The 12,847-nt window shown below is 40.0% G+C and overlaps 1 protein-coding gene across 1 annotated transcript; it reads left to right on the top strand.

Annotated features, from left to right (window-relative positions):
• The first annotated feature begins 5,747 nt into the window (after positions 1-5,747).
• On the top strand, positions 5,748-10,193 carry serpinh1a (serpin peptidase inhibitor, clade H (heat shock protein 47), member 1a). Its single transcript, XM_071460602.1, has 5 exons — positions 5,748-5,923; positions 7,447-8,048; positions 8,133-8,231; positions 8,904-9,136; positions 9,232-10,193. Exons 2-5 carry the CDS (start codon positions 7,451-7,453, stop codon positions 9,532-9,534), a joined length of 1,233 nt encoding a protein of 410 aa, XP_071316703.1. The 5' UTR covers positions 5,748-5,923; positions 7,447-7,450; the 3' UTR covers positions 9,535-10,193.
• Positions 10,194-12,847: the final 2,654 nt, after the last annotated feature.

Below are 12,847 nucleotides of genomic sequence, written 5' to 3'. Positions count from 1 at the left end.
GAATTCTTACAGTGCGCCCGGTGACTGTGCTTCAGGTAAATGAACCTGGGCAGCACCACTGCACAGTGTTACTACAGGGGAACATGGAGGGAATAATGTTGGTTGTTGATATGATGATGTGTGATGATGATGTGCCATGTCAGACATGTTATTTCACACTAAACAGTTTTGGTATCACCTTCTAAAGGGTTAGTAATTTGTTACTTTATTAATGGATAATAAATAATTTACTGAGGCTGTACAGGCTGAAAATATCCCTTTGACTGATGACCACTTAACTTCTGGAATAAAATCCATTATTAACGACTTATTATGTTTTTGCTTTATTATGTTAATATTATGAAAACTGTAGCTGCACCTTTAATAGGTCACTAACATAAATAACTGCATTGTTTCCAAACAGATGCTGTTAGTTGTTAGGGCTTTAACCTGGCAATACAAAATGCATTCTTATCAATACTTATAACTGACCTGTAAAAATTAAGTAAGTTATTGTTAATCATTATTAAAAACCTTTAGTTACAGCTCATACACTCATTATAAAGGCTACATTAAAGTGCTTTAATTTGAAAATCACAACTAAACTGCTGTTGTGTTCAAGCTGAAGTTGCAAAATAAGACTTCTTTTCAACTTCAACTTGTTTCAGGAACTGTCACGAAACAAGGCACTGGGCTGTTTTCTGCTTGTATAAAAATAGTGCAGATATGTGAAATGATCTGACCCCCCGATGATATTTATTTTATTTTTTTCAGACGTTTTTAAGAGCCACTTCTGGGTAATATGTATGACTAATGTTTGCAGTGTGAGGAAACATCCTTGCAAACATATGGGGGCATCAAAATCCAGTCTCACACCTCTCAGTAGATATGAATCTTATGGCAAAAATTTGAAATGATGGATATTAAAATTTCAGTGAGGTAAGAGGTGAAACAGAGGAGAGAGATGTCGAGAGGAAGAGAGACGACAGACACAAGGAGAAGTTATCTGGAGACTGGTTGCACTTCCTGTTCACTGTCTCCAGACTTGTTTGTTTCATTAAAAAAAAAAACAAAAGAAAAACTGTGTTGATGGAAATGTCATGGTGCTCAGTGAGCAGTGAGGTGTTTTGAGCAGGCTAAGTCAAATATGTTGCAGGTCTTCAGTGTGGGTGGAAATGTCAGGAAGGACAGATCAAAGGGGGATAAAAAGAGAAATAGTTTAATTAAACTTCTCAGTGGGGGGCTGAAGTCGCCAAGGACGGTGGGTTGGCATCGGCCCCATCTCCAGGAAATGTTGGTGTTTCCTGGAATTTGCCAAGCAGATGTACAGGGGAGGCGGCAAGGAGGGTTGTTTCCATGGAGCAGACATGAGCTCGAAGGCTCAACATGCAGATGAAGGTGCAGAGATAGAGGAGGCATCACAGATTATATTATCCATGTTATTTTCATGGATCCCTACTATTTTACTGTGGGAGCTCCAAGAATATTTACTTCTTACATTGACCGTAAATCCAGCTCCCTGAAAAGATTAATTTCATTTGTTCAACTATTTTTTTCAGCCTTTCTGTCTCCTCATACAAAATAAAAATTTACATTTACCGCTCTGACATAACATTTCTGACATTATTTTGAAAAAGTTTCGTGAGCTTAAGCAGTCAGACAATGTTGTCAGCAAATAGAGGAGCATGAAATCTTCTCTTCCAGCAGAGAAGACTCACCGTACTGTGCTCTACTCTACTATTGTCTTCATTTTAGAGCCACTAAACTATTCCAGCAATTAACCTCACTGTTGTATTGATTATGTAACACTCAGTTCACTGCTCAAAATCCAGCACTGCCAACACCTGGCAAAGAGGTAGGCTGTAGCAGATGAGTAACGTTTTCTAAGAGATCTATTCCAGGCCCAGTGGTCAGAGATTAACCCTTGGCTTGGGATAATTACGTCAGATCCCTTTAATCCCAAACAATTTAGCAGTGGCAGAGACGGTCTTGCAGCCACAAGTTCTCTCACAGTTGGACCTGTGATGGTGGTCGCTGATGAAAAGTTCAGAAATATTTCAGAGAGAAACAAGGAGAGAGGAGCACTTTAGTAAAACCTAATTTGTAGGAGCCTAGTTCCAAATCTAAAATACTAGTTTCATTTCATTTTGCTATAGTGATTCAGTTCATCACAGTGTAATTGAATTGGTTTCGTTTCATTGTTTCAGCCACATATGATGATTATGATCATAGCATTTGTTGCACTGTTGTAACAGTGGCACTAGTACTGACCGTAATGAAGGTTGTTACTTCGCCTCCTGTATTTCTAACTGGCTCTTTGTCGGCCTCTAGTGATCATGGGAATTACCTCCACTGCTCAAATGAAGGTTAGTATTTGTGCCACCAGAGGGCACAAATGCTAACTGTACCCACAGCACTGCTGCCTGGCATGGAGATAATGTTAGATTAATCTCTGAGGTTTTGAGAGAATTGCACAGAAAGGGCCTGATGGATATGAGGGCTTAGATGCCACCAAAAATGAATACAGTGAACAATTACAGTGAATACACAAATGAATCAAAAACACTGATAAACACTGTGGGGGTTAAACTGGACCTTAAGTGCAGTTAATCTAGAGATATACCAAAAACAGGTATTTGTAGTGAAATAAAGAATACACTGTCATTACACAGCATCTGTATTAAATGTAAAAGTGTTTCACCACTCTACAATCATCTACACACAGCAAGCTATGGTTCAAACCATACAAGAAAACATGCATTTACAATGGCTTCTCTGCTTACCCCATCTATCATAGATAAAGCATCACAAGAAAACTAAAAATAAAATACAGTGCCCCGTATGAACCAGCACTCTGTGGTCTGAGAACATAATCCTCATGATTTCATCAGGGATTGTGGGAAAACCTTCATTACAAACTGGGGCATGGTTTGAAAGACATGGGGATTTTCCAGGCTGTGGAGGTCCAGTGAAAGATGATATTGGTTGCATTATGGGAAATGTAGGATCTAGAGTTTTGGGAGATTGGATTTTTTCTTTTAAGTGTCTCTTACAAGCCTCCTAACTTTGTTGAAGTGCAGTACTAAATACATGTAGTTCTCCTTTAAAGAAAGCTCGAAGCACAATTTAACAGTAGCATAACATCTGATTTCATGGGCCTGACACACTTAGCTTCAATAGTAACAGCTGGGGAACAAACTTGGGAACTGAAGCAAAAGCAAACTTCATTTCATTGAAAATAAAGTAACAAAGCTGAAGATGCATGTCCCTCTGACCTGTTGCACCTTGTAATGTCTGCATCAGGGGTGTTATTAAAATACAACTGGACCAGCACAGAAATGGGTGTAATGATAGCCGAGTGCATAGCTATAAATATTCCAACACTGAATTAAAATAACTGGTGACACATTTGTAATTGACATGTCATAGTGCACAGAGGATTTGACTTTTTTAAATAAACATAAACAAATAAAGCTGGAGACAGCTGACAGGAAGTGCTACAGATCTCAGATGTTGGGCATTTTTAAATGATGTCTTTTTTAGCTGTGTATTTACATCAGTGTTATCAGTACTTTGGCAAATATACAGTGTAGAAACCAGTATGTCTGCTTTTACATTACTTCACTGCTGCACTGATCAGGGATCTGTGAACAGGGGATTAGCAAACAATTTTGTTCTAACAACATTAACACTTTCAGTTGAATGAATCAGATTTTTGACTGCATAGATATGAAGTCTGTTTTGCATCAGCAAGTTAAAAAGTCAAAAAGTAAAAAGAGACGACAGCATGCTACACCACTGCTGCCTTAACGACAGACTCATAATTCTGTTGTGTGTACAATATGTTTTTTCCATCAACAGCTGCAGAGAAACAGGAGAACAGGAGCAATGGTACACCGGACATACATCCGCTCCTTCTCTAACTTCCTGCTGCCTCACAGAGCCACTCTCAAGCAGGGGCAGGACCCACATGACACCAGGACGAAGAGAGAGAAGCATTCATGGGAAAAAATGAAAAAAAGAGCATTCAGTTCCCATACTCCAACGCTCCCACGCACACATCCCATTCATACATACAAACCTGAATTATTATTGTATTACTGTTGTATTATTGTCACCATATACACTTCAGAGCTGAAGTCAAGCTCAGACAGACAAAGATTAGATTAGATAAGATTATAAAGCCACTGATACAGTTACCAGGGGGAATCAGGCAGAAGCTCCATCTGATCTTGTCTCTCAAATGTCTCTACACTGTTTATCGAACTGGTCACAAAAGTCACACAACATCACTGTATAAATGACCCAAGACTCACAATATCACACAGCATGCTGCTGCCATGTTCACCACATTTGTGTCAGTACAGTGTTGAATCCAGTCAACCCACAGCCCTGAGAAATCAGTCCTGTTTGTTCTGTAACACTGAGCTATCAGACATGTTGAGTCTATGTCTTGCTCACGTTGTTAGATGGAATGGGTTTCATGTTGTCTCCTGCAGCTTACTGTGCGTCCCACTTGTGATAGGGCTGTGCAGCTAACAGTGTGGCCTGAATTCCCTACTTTTTTTTTCTTTTGGCTTGAATTTCAGTTATTTGACTTGTTATAAACTGGGTTATAAACTGAGGGCTGAAATTTGAAAAATGAGGCTGTGAAACAGTGGACATCTGATAAAAGACACTTTTGAGTTGCATTATGTGGGATCAAAAATATCTCAGTCTTTGCTGCTTTGATACTGATCTTTAATTAATATCTGTCTACCCAAAAGGAAAAAGGAAAACCCTCTGCTTTCTATTGGGTTAGAGTTAGTGTAAGTCTGATTTTAATATGATCTCTGAATAATTTCAGAGTAATAAGTACATTTTCAGGTGAATATATACTTTGCTTCTCTTTGGCTGATTATTAGAGCATAAAGGCACCAAAACCCCATCCTGCTGTAAACAGTGACATTTTTTGTTTTTGATGTTTGAACTAAACACAAGAAAAACAGGATATGTGGAACTACTGTTGAAACAACAAATAAAAAGCCGCCCTGCACACACATGTCACATTACTGAACTCTTTGAATACTGAGTGGTAAGTGAGGCTGCAGCGAAAACCTCAACCTGTATACTGCTAAAAGTAAAAAAAACTAATACAGCAAAGGTTCCTGAGGAGCACATCTTTAAAATGTTATATCTTGGGTTAACTTTAACTTTAAACTGAAGCTAAACTTAAGCTGAACCCCCCTCTTCAGTGTCTTGGAGGAGCAGGAGTTTAATTACTGAGGGAGGGGGGGTGCAATCACTCACTAGACAACAATAAAGATCATTAATTAACACTGTCAGCCCCCAAATACCAGAAAGTCCAGGAGAAAGACGATGCATTTTTTGTCAAGTTGCTTTGCAGCGCAGATCAGTGCAGCACTGAAGCAATATAAAAGCAAAGACACTGGTTTCTACATTAAGAGGTAATATTGATACATTTAATGTCCATACAAACAAAGCCCATCTAAAAAAGACGTCATTTAAAACAGTATTTCCACCTTTACTTATATGTATCACAAATAAGTTCATTTCATTGGCGTAGCTGAGAAAATCGTGATGAAACTGTCTTGGAAACTGAAGGGAAATCTATGAGTAAGTAAAGAGGGTTAACTTTATTATGGGTCACTGGGTTTTGAGTGTGTGAGGCTCCAACTGAGCTCTAATTTCAGGCTTTAGGACCTGGAGGGGGAGGATTCCCCTGCCACTAAATACCATGGGCGGGACCGGCCTGGAAATAAGATTCCAGGGCAGAGATTTTCATGCTCTGAAAATCAGGCATGACAATTCCTGCAGCTGTGTCCTTAACTTCTGTCCTCGACCGTCAGCTACATTAACTTCATACAGAGCACATCAGTGCTGCGGGATCTATTTGTGAGCAGCTTGAGGACAACCTGCTGAATTACTGAAAGAACCTAATAAGGTAAGACAAAAGTGGTGGGAGTCGGGGGGAGGGAGTGTATCCTGAGCAGTGTTCAAATGGGGGAAATGTCCAGGCATGTGAAAAGAGGCCACAAAGTCAGATCTGTGATATGCAGTTAAAGCTTCCATTGTAGACTGGAGCAGTGTGAGTCACCAAAGTTGTTGGAGAGATTTGAAAAGTGAGAAAAAAAGTAGAGGAAAATGTCAAAGCATGCTGCACAAAATTAGAAATGCATGAGACTTCAAACATTCAATTAAACTTCAGTTCATTTTAGCTGAAAAGACTTTATTTGTGCCCCAAGAGGTCATTTAAAGCATGTGAGCTTGCACACAACAGCACACAGATAATTCATCTACACACACACACACACACACACACACACACACACACACACACACACACTCAAAAATCACACGAAACTTTAGGGAGTTGGCTGCAACGTTTGACCTGATTTCATCCGTGACAAAGGATGTCTCTCATCTCCTCTGTCTACATACCACAGTGCCAGCTCTCCAAAATCAATTAACATTATTAATAATTTATACGAACACAAACTGTCTTATACATTAAGACTAAACAAAAGAATTTCTTATCACTCATTCAAACATAACTCTCATGTCCCATGAGATGAACTAGTCGTATCACTTATAGAAGGAAAGGTTCTGAGGAACATGGATGAAAGTACTGAAAAACATTTCAACACTTCATTGCGTTCTTTCTACAACACACTAAAGAGCACTATTAAAGATCCTCTAAAGAAAAATGTAGACACATATAAAATCCAGCTGCATGTCCAATGAAGTCAGATATCGCTCCATCTCTCTTCTGGCTTTGTGGCTTAGTGAGCCTGTACAAACATGTCTAGGAAGCTGCTGGAAAGAGATTTTTGATGTATATAATGTTAAGTAGACTGTTTCCTTTGTGCATTTATGTTAAGAGGCCGTTGCTCAGCCAGACAGATCATTTATCAGTAACCTAGCAGTTTTTTATTGTACAAAACATCCTAACTATAACAGTAACTGACCATATGCACATTAGCCTGTCTTCTCAAAGCACAATACGTCTTTATATACGTGGCCTGTGGGTGTCTGCGTGTCAGCATGTGGTCGCTTCTTCCACACCACAAGGAACCACTCAGCATCAACCAGACTCTATTAGAGAATTAATGAAATCTCAGATCTTGTGTTGTCAAGACAAGAATAACTCAGACCTACTTGGCTAATGCATTGGCTTGGATACATCTTGTGGCTGCCTACGTGGCTGTTATGTAAGTCTTGCCTTGAGGTTTACTGGGAGAAATGTACTTTGAATGGCTAACCCAGCTCCCCCTGCTATTATACTTAAAAACTGCAGATACTGAAAAAACCACAAAATGGGTATAAATATATTTCAGTAAGACAACTGAAACAGAACAAATATCAACCAAAAGAATATGTCACCTCTCTCCTTAGCTCAGTAACAGTACATCAATGGCAGCAGGTCACATTTGTCTTCATGTCTTCTCCTGTGTTTTCTCTGATTAGCATCATGTGGGTGACAGACCTGGTAGCCCTGGTCCTCCTGGCCTCTTCAGCCTCAGCTGCCACCTCTGCATCAGCAGACAAGGTCCTCAGCAACCATGCTACCCTCCTGGCTGACAACAGTGCCAACCTGGCTTTCACGCTCTACCAAAACATGGCAAAGGAGCAGAACATAGAGAACATCCTCATTTCCCCTGTCGTAGTGGCCTCGTCTCTGGGTCTGGTAGCTCTTGGGGGAAAGGCCTCCACAGCCTCTCAGGTGAAAACCATTCTGAATGCTGCTAAAGTTAAAGATGAGCAGCTGCACTCTGGTCTGGCGGAGCTCCTGACTGAGGTGAGCGACCCGAAGACCCGAAACGTCACCTGGAAGATTAGCAACCGTCTGTATGGACCCAACTCTGTCAAATTCGTGGATGATTTTGTCAAGAGCAGCAAAAAACACTACAACTGTGACCAGTCCAAGTTAAACTTCAAAGATAAGAAGAGCGCTGTGAACTCCATCAATGAGTGGGCAGCCAAGTCTACTGATGGCAAACTGCCTGAGGTCACCAAGGACGTGGCAAAGACTGATGGGGCGATGATCGTCAATGCCATGTTCTTCAAACGTGAGTCTGCATGAAATCCGTATATTTCCTGTATATTGTTGCTTATAATGATCTTAAAGTTAATTTAATCTTTTTTTCTCACAGCTCACTGGGATGAGCAGTTCCATCATCAGATGGTGGACAACCGTGGATTCCTGGTGTCCCGCGGCTACACAGTCTCAGTACAGATGATGCACCGTACAGGTAGGTGGAGACAATCCTGTCAATATGTTCAGAAAGACGTTAACACTTAAAGGAGTAGTTCAACATTTGGGGAAATACGCTTATTCACTTTCTGCCCGAGTTAGATGCAGCTGATTACCTTAGTTTAACGCCTAGACTGGGATCAGGGGAAAACAGCTTTCCAAAGGTAACACAATCAGCATCTTTGAAGTTCCCCAATTAACGGCCTGTGTCCAAAACCATTTCCTGAAACTATATAGTGAGCTGTACTTACGCTTTGCTAATGTTTTTCTTTTTAGTGTTCAAATGGTATAGAGAGCCAAAGGAGAACTGGAACTTCAAGGTCCTGTTCCAGAAAACAACATTAACAAATCCAGGGAATCCTAAAATGACCTCACTTGACATTATTTTGTGGGGTTCACTTCACATGTCTGAATGAGGATTGTGATTGTTTTTTTTAATCATATAATATTACACCTTAGCCCACTGTGGGTCACAAAAAAATCACAGCTCCACAAAATACTGAGGTACCCTCAAATATTCCCACAGTAGAATGACGTGTCAGTGACTTGTACACTGTTTCCTGAGGCGTGTGATCAGCAGTGACACAAAATGACAATTTAATGCTCAGAGGAGAAACCACTCCCTCTGGTCTCTGTGATCAGCTGTAATACATTTCATTTGTTTCCTCAGGTCTCTATGGCTTCTATGATGACAGCACCAATAAGCTGACCATCTTGAGCATGCCCCTGGCTCATAAGAAGTCCAGTGTGGTGTTCATCATGCCCTACCACGTGGAACCTCTGGAGAGACTGGAGAAGATGCTGACCAAGAAGCAGCTGGATACATGGATGAGCAAGCTGCAGCAGACAGCAGTGGCTGTGTCTCTGCCCAAAGTCAGCATGGAAGTCAGTCACGACCTGCAGGTAAAACATGCAAGAAATCAAGAGCCCGTTAGTGGATAGAAATGACTACACCTCAGTCTTTCCTTCTCACAACCTATTTTTCTGCCTCTCTGTAGAAACACCTCGGGGAGCTGGGCCTGACGGAGGCTGTGGACAGATCCAAAGCTGACTTCTCCAAAATTTCGGGGAAGAAGGACCTCTACCTGTCCAGTGTGTTCCACGCCTCTGCCATGGAGTGGGACACTGCTGGAAATGACATTGATACCAGCATCTTTGGCACAGACAAGCTGAAAAGCCCTAAACTGTTCTATGCTGATCACCCTTTCATCTTCCTCGTGAAGGACCAGAAGACGAACTCCATCCTGTTTATTGGCAGGATGGTCAGGCCGAAGGGAGAAAAGATGAGAGATGAATTGTGACCATGTGTTGACTAGAGTTTCTTAGATAGATGTCTGACTGTGTGTGTGAGTGTAGATTTTCTCCGGCAATATGCTGAGAGAAGTTTGATATTGCAAGTGCATTCCTACGACCCATGCTGGCAGCATTCCCCAACACATAGCAAAAGCACCGTCATTTTTATCTTGGAGAATATTTCTCATCACTACATGGCTTTTTTGTTATGAATTGTAGATCGCATCATGGACTGAAGACTTACATTAAGTATTATTTCCCGGATTAATGCCTAACATGTAAATGCAATTTGAAACTTAATCAACACAAAAACTCTGTTTGATCAGGTCTTAACAATTGTTGTAAAAGATGTACAACAATCTTACTTTTGAAGAGATTTTATGGTGCTTACTATTTAATTTAACAAAATATTTTTTACTTTTTCGAGCATTGCTACTTTCAATTTTAAACTTCATTGGTCTTCACTAATATTTTGCCCATTCTTTGCACTGCTTTCACGACAAATATGTTTTACTTTGCTGTTCTGCACTGCAGTGCTGCACATATCTACACTGGCAAACAATCCAAATGATGGCAGATTTACAACAGTGTCTGTACAACAATGTGTACGCACATGGTTTTTAGGCTGTAACAAATTTCCTGTTTTTGCAATAAAAATGTGAAACACGTGTCATCTTAATTTTAGACATTTGGTGCTGGAATTTCCCTTGCATTTCTAAGGACACTGACTTCCCCACCCCGTTTGCCTCTGTCTGAATGTCTGTTCACAATAGAAGTTTAGCCCTCGGCAGCTCTTTTGAAGTGAGGCCTCCAGTGGGATATTCAAGCTGAATAACATGAGAGAATACCAGTGAGGATGATGTGGGACCTCCTGGGCAGCTCTGCTTTTGCAAGGAGTTTGCAATGGTATAAACTATATGGTAAAGATAGCCACTTAATAACAAACTCTAAATATTTAAACCTCATCAAAATATTTGGGCACATCCAGATGTTTGCTGCAGCTGCTCTAATGAGCACAGCACTTGTTAAACGCCACGTCATCAACCTTCACCTGAGTGCTTGCATTAAGTTCATGACACTTGTACAAAAACTGTGAGTATTTAATAGAAAAAGGTTTAATAACAGAACAGAGTAACAAAAGAGGAAAAGAGAGGAAAAAATTAAATAGCAGATTGGTGCATCAGTAAACATGAGTGTATTTTGTGTTGTCATTGTAACATCCACCAAGCAGGCTATGTTTTCACCCATGTCTGTTTATCTGTCAGCAGGATTAAACAAAGAGCACTGAACTGGGTGGGGGAAGGGTCATGGGCCATGGAAGAACTCATTTTGGGGCAGATCCAGATCTGCTGCATGTTGTTTGACACCGGTCTTGGTGGAGGTCTGCACCCTCTGAGTGTCCTTCTAGTTTTTTCTTTTTTTTTTTTTTTTTTTTTGAGTGTATCACACCACCTAGAGGACATCTGGACTTATGGCAGAAAAAATAAGTGGTTTTGCTGTAGTAAAGAACAATGGAATTTTTTACCAGGTGCATTTGTTGGGAATGTCTTAATTACTAATAATTCAGGATAATTGTAATGTAAGTAATTAATAGCATTCAAGTGGGAGCTTTGGATAAGATATATTTAGTTGTTAACCACTTCCCACTGTAAGTGGGAAGTTCCTGTGTGTAATACAGTAGGAGTTTTCCTTGAAATTATGCTGTTAATATCACAGCATCACCATCTTAAACTATTTCAGTGCATTTACTAAAACTGCATTTCAATTTACTTGAACAAAGACTAGAAGTCTAGTTATGTGGTGTGATGTTTAATGAAATAATCAGTTCATCAATCATCTGCCATGGAGTCAGATGCAGGATCATGAAATGCAGGATCGCTTCAGAGATAACACACACAGTTCAATCTGAAAGTCTTCTGACCCCTTCACTGTTTAAACATTTTGTTACGTTGCAGCATCAGCAATTTAAAATCATTTAAATTCATTTTCCCTCATCGATATACTCAATAGCCCATAATGAAAAAGTGAAAATTTTTGCAAATTATTAAAAAGGAAAAACTGAAATATCACATTGACATTGGTATCCAGACCCTTTGCCATGACACTGTAAATTTAGCTCAGGGGCCTCCTATTCCTCTGGATCATCTTTGAGATGCTTCTGCACCTTGACACACACACACACACACACACCTGTCTATATAAGGTTTGACAGCTGACAAATACTCAATACTTTCTGAATGCACTGTGAAGCCATCTGGCATTTTAAAATTCTGAATTAACTGTATCTCCTGATCTTTTCTTCCCCCTAGACTGTGTTTAACTGTATTGTTTATCCGGGTTGTCCTTTGATGTCATTAGGGTTAGAGTTAGTTGTGGTTGGTTATTGTGTTCCTCTTTTGTCTGAGCTGCATGACAATTTTCTGTCAAATTATTGCTGATGTGCAAAACAAATGACTGAACTGAAAACATTTTATTTATTGGTTGCTAAGACTTGTTTTACACTCTAATGTAAACAGGAAGAGAGCTGTTGAGGTTTTCTAGGAAGGGGGAGGGGGGAATAACATTGTAATATGATTCACATCAGATAAATCCTAATCCTGATAGAGATAATACTTTGTGCAGTGTGCATGTGCCCAGGTGTGTCTTCAACTCCAGTCATGTTATCAGTGCCTTACTGGCTTTAACAAAGACATTAATATATTTTAATACTGTACGTACATACACAAATGTTACTATGGGTATTTCATATATGTTATAAACGTATATCTTCATATATCTAGAGGATATACATATGTGATAATAATATCACCTTATAAGTTACATTTATGGCAACGTCACTCTTGACATATATATCAGATTTCCGTCTGGAGGACAGTCATGATAATAACACCTGCTCCTCACTGTAGAAATGACAGAGGTCTGTGATGAGGAGGCGTCACATACACACATGAACAGTAACTTGATAGTATTAAAACCATACAGGGATATAACTAACGAGGGTATGTTCTATATTATACCCTGGACATGATTAAAACCAGGATGAACGTAACAGGGGCGTGTGCATGTGAAGGCACTGACTGACAGACAGGCTAATGTTGATGCCGTGCCACAGACTGAAGCTGAATGACTTGAAATTTGAAATAATAAAGTATTCTGACATTATTATAAGTGGCATAAAATATTAGCCCTAATGAAAATATCCCAAAAAGTAATGGCGCGATTTAACTCTGGTTGTTACATAATTGTGTTTTGCAATTTGTGCTCCACAATCGCAGGTCAGTGGCTGTGTCCCTGGCCCGTGGTACCTGCCTCTCCCGGGCG

This window comes from Trachinotus anak, unplaced genomic scaffold (assembly GCF_046630095.1).
Source record: "Trachinotus anak isolate AG129_WGS33_773 ecotype Australia unplaced genomic scaffold, CSIRO_AGI_Tana_v1 ptg000024l, whole genome shotgun sequence".
Classification (NCBI taxonomy): domain Eukaryota; kingdom Metazoa; phylum Chordata; class Actinopteri; order Carangiformes; family Carangidae; genus Trachinotus; species Trachinotus anak.
The sequence above is the reverse complement of the archived record's forward strand: the minus strand, read 5'-3'. Positions and strand labels throughout refer to the sequence as shown.

What these genes read in the sequence shown, in the direction of transcription:
- serpinh1a (XM_071460602.1), top strand. Translation starts at nt 7,451, where the DNA reads ATGTGGGTGACAGACCTGGTAGCCCTGGTCCTCCTGGCCTCTTCAGCC. An exon ending in ACAGATGATGCACCGTACAG is followed by an intron (nt 8,232 to 8,903) that starts GTAGGTGGAGAC and finishes TTGTTTCCTCAG; the next exon opens with GTCTCTATGGCTTCTATGAT. An exon ending in AAGTCAGTCACGACCTGCAG is followed by an intron (nt 9,137 to 9,231) that starts GTAAAACATGCA and finishes GCCTCTCTGTAG; the next exon opens with AAACACCTCGGGGAGCTGGG.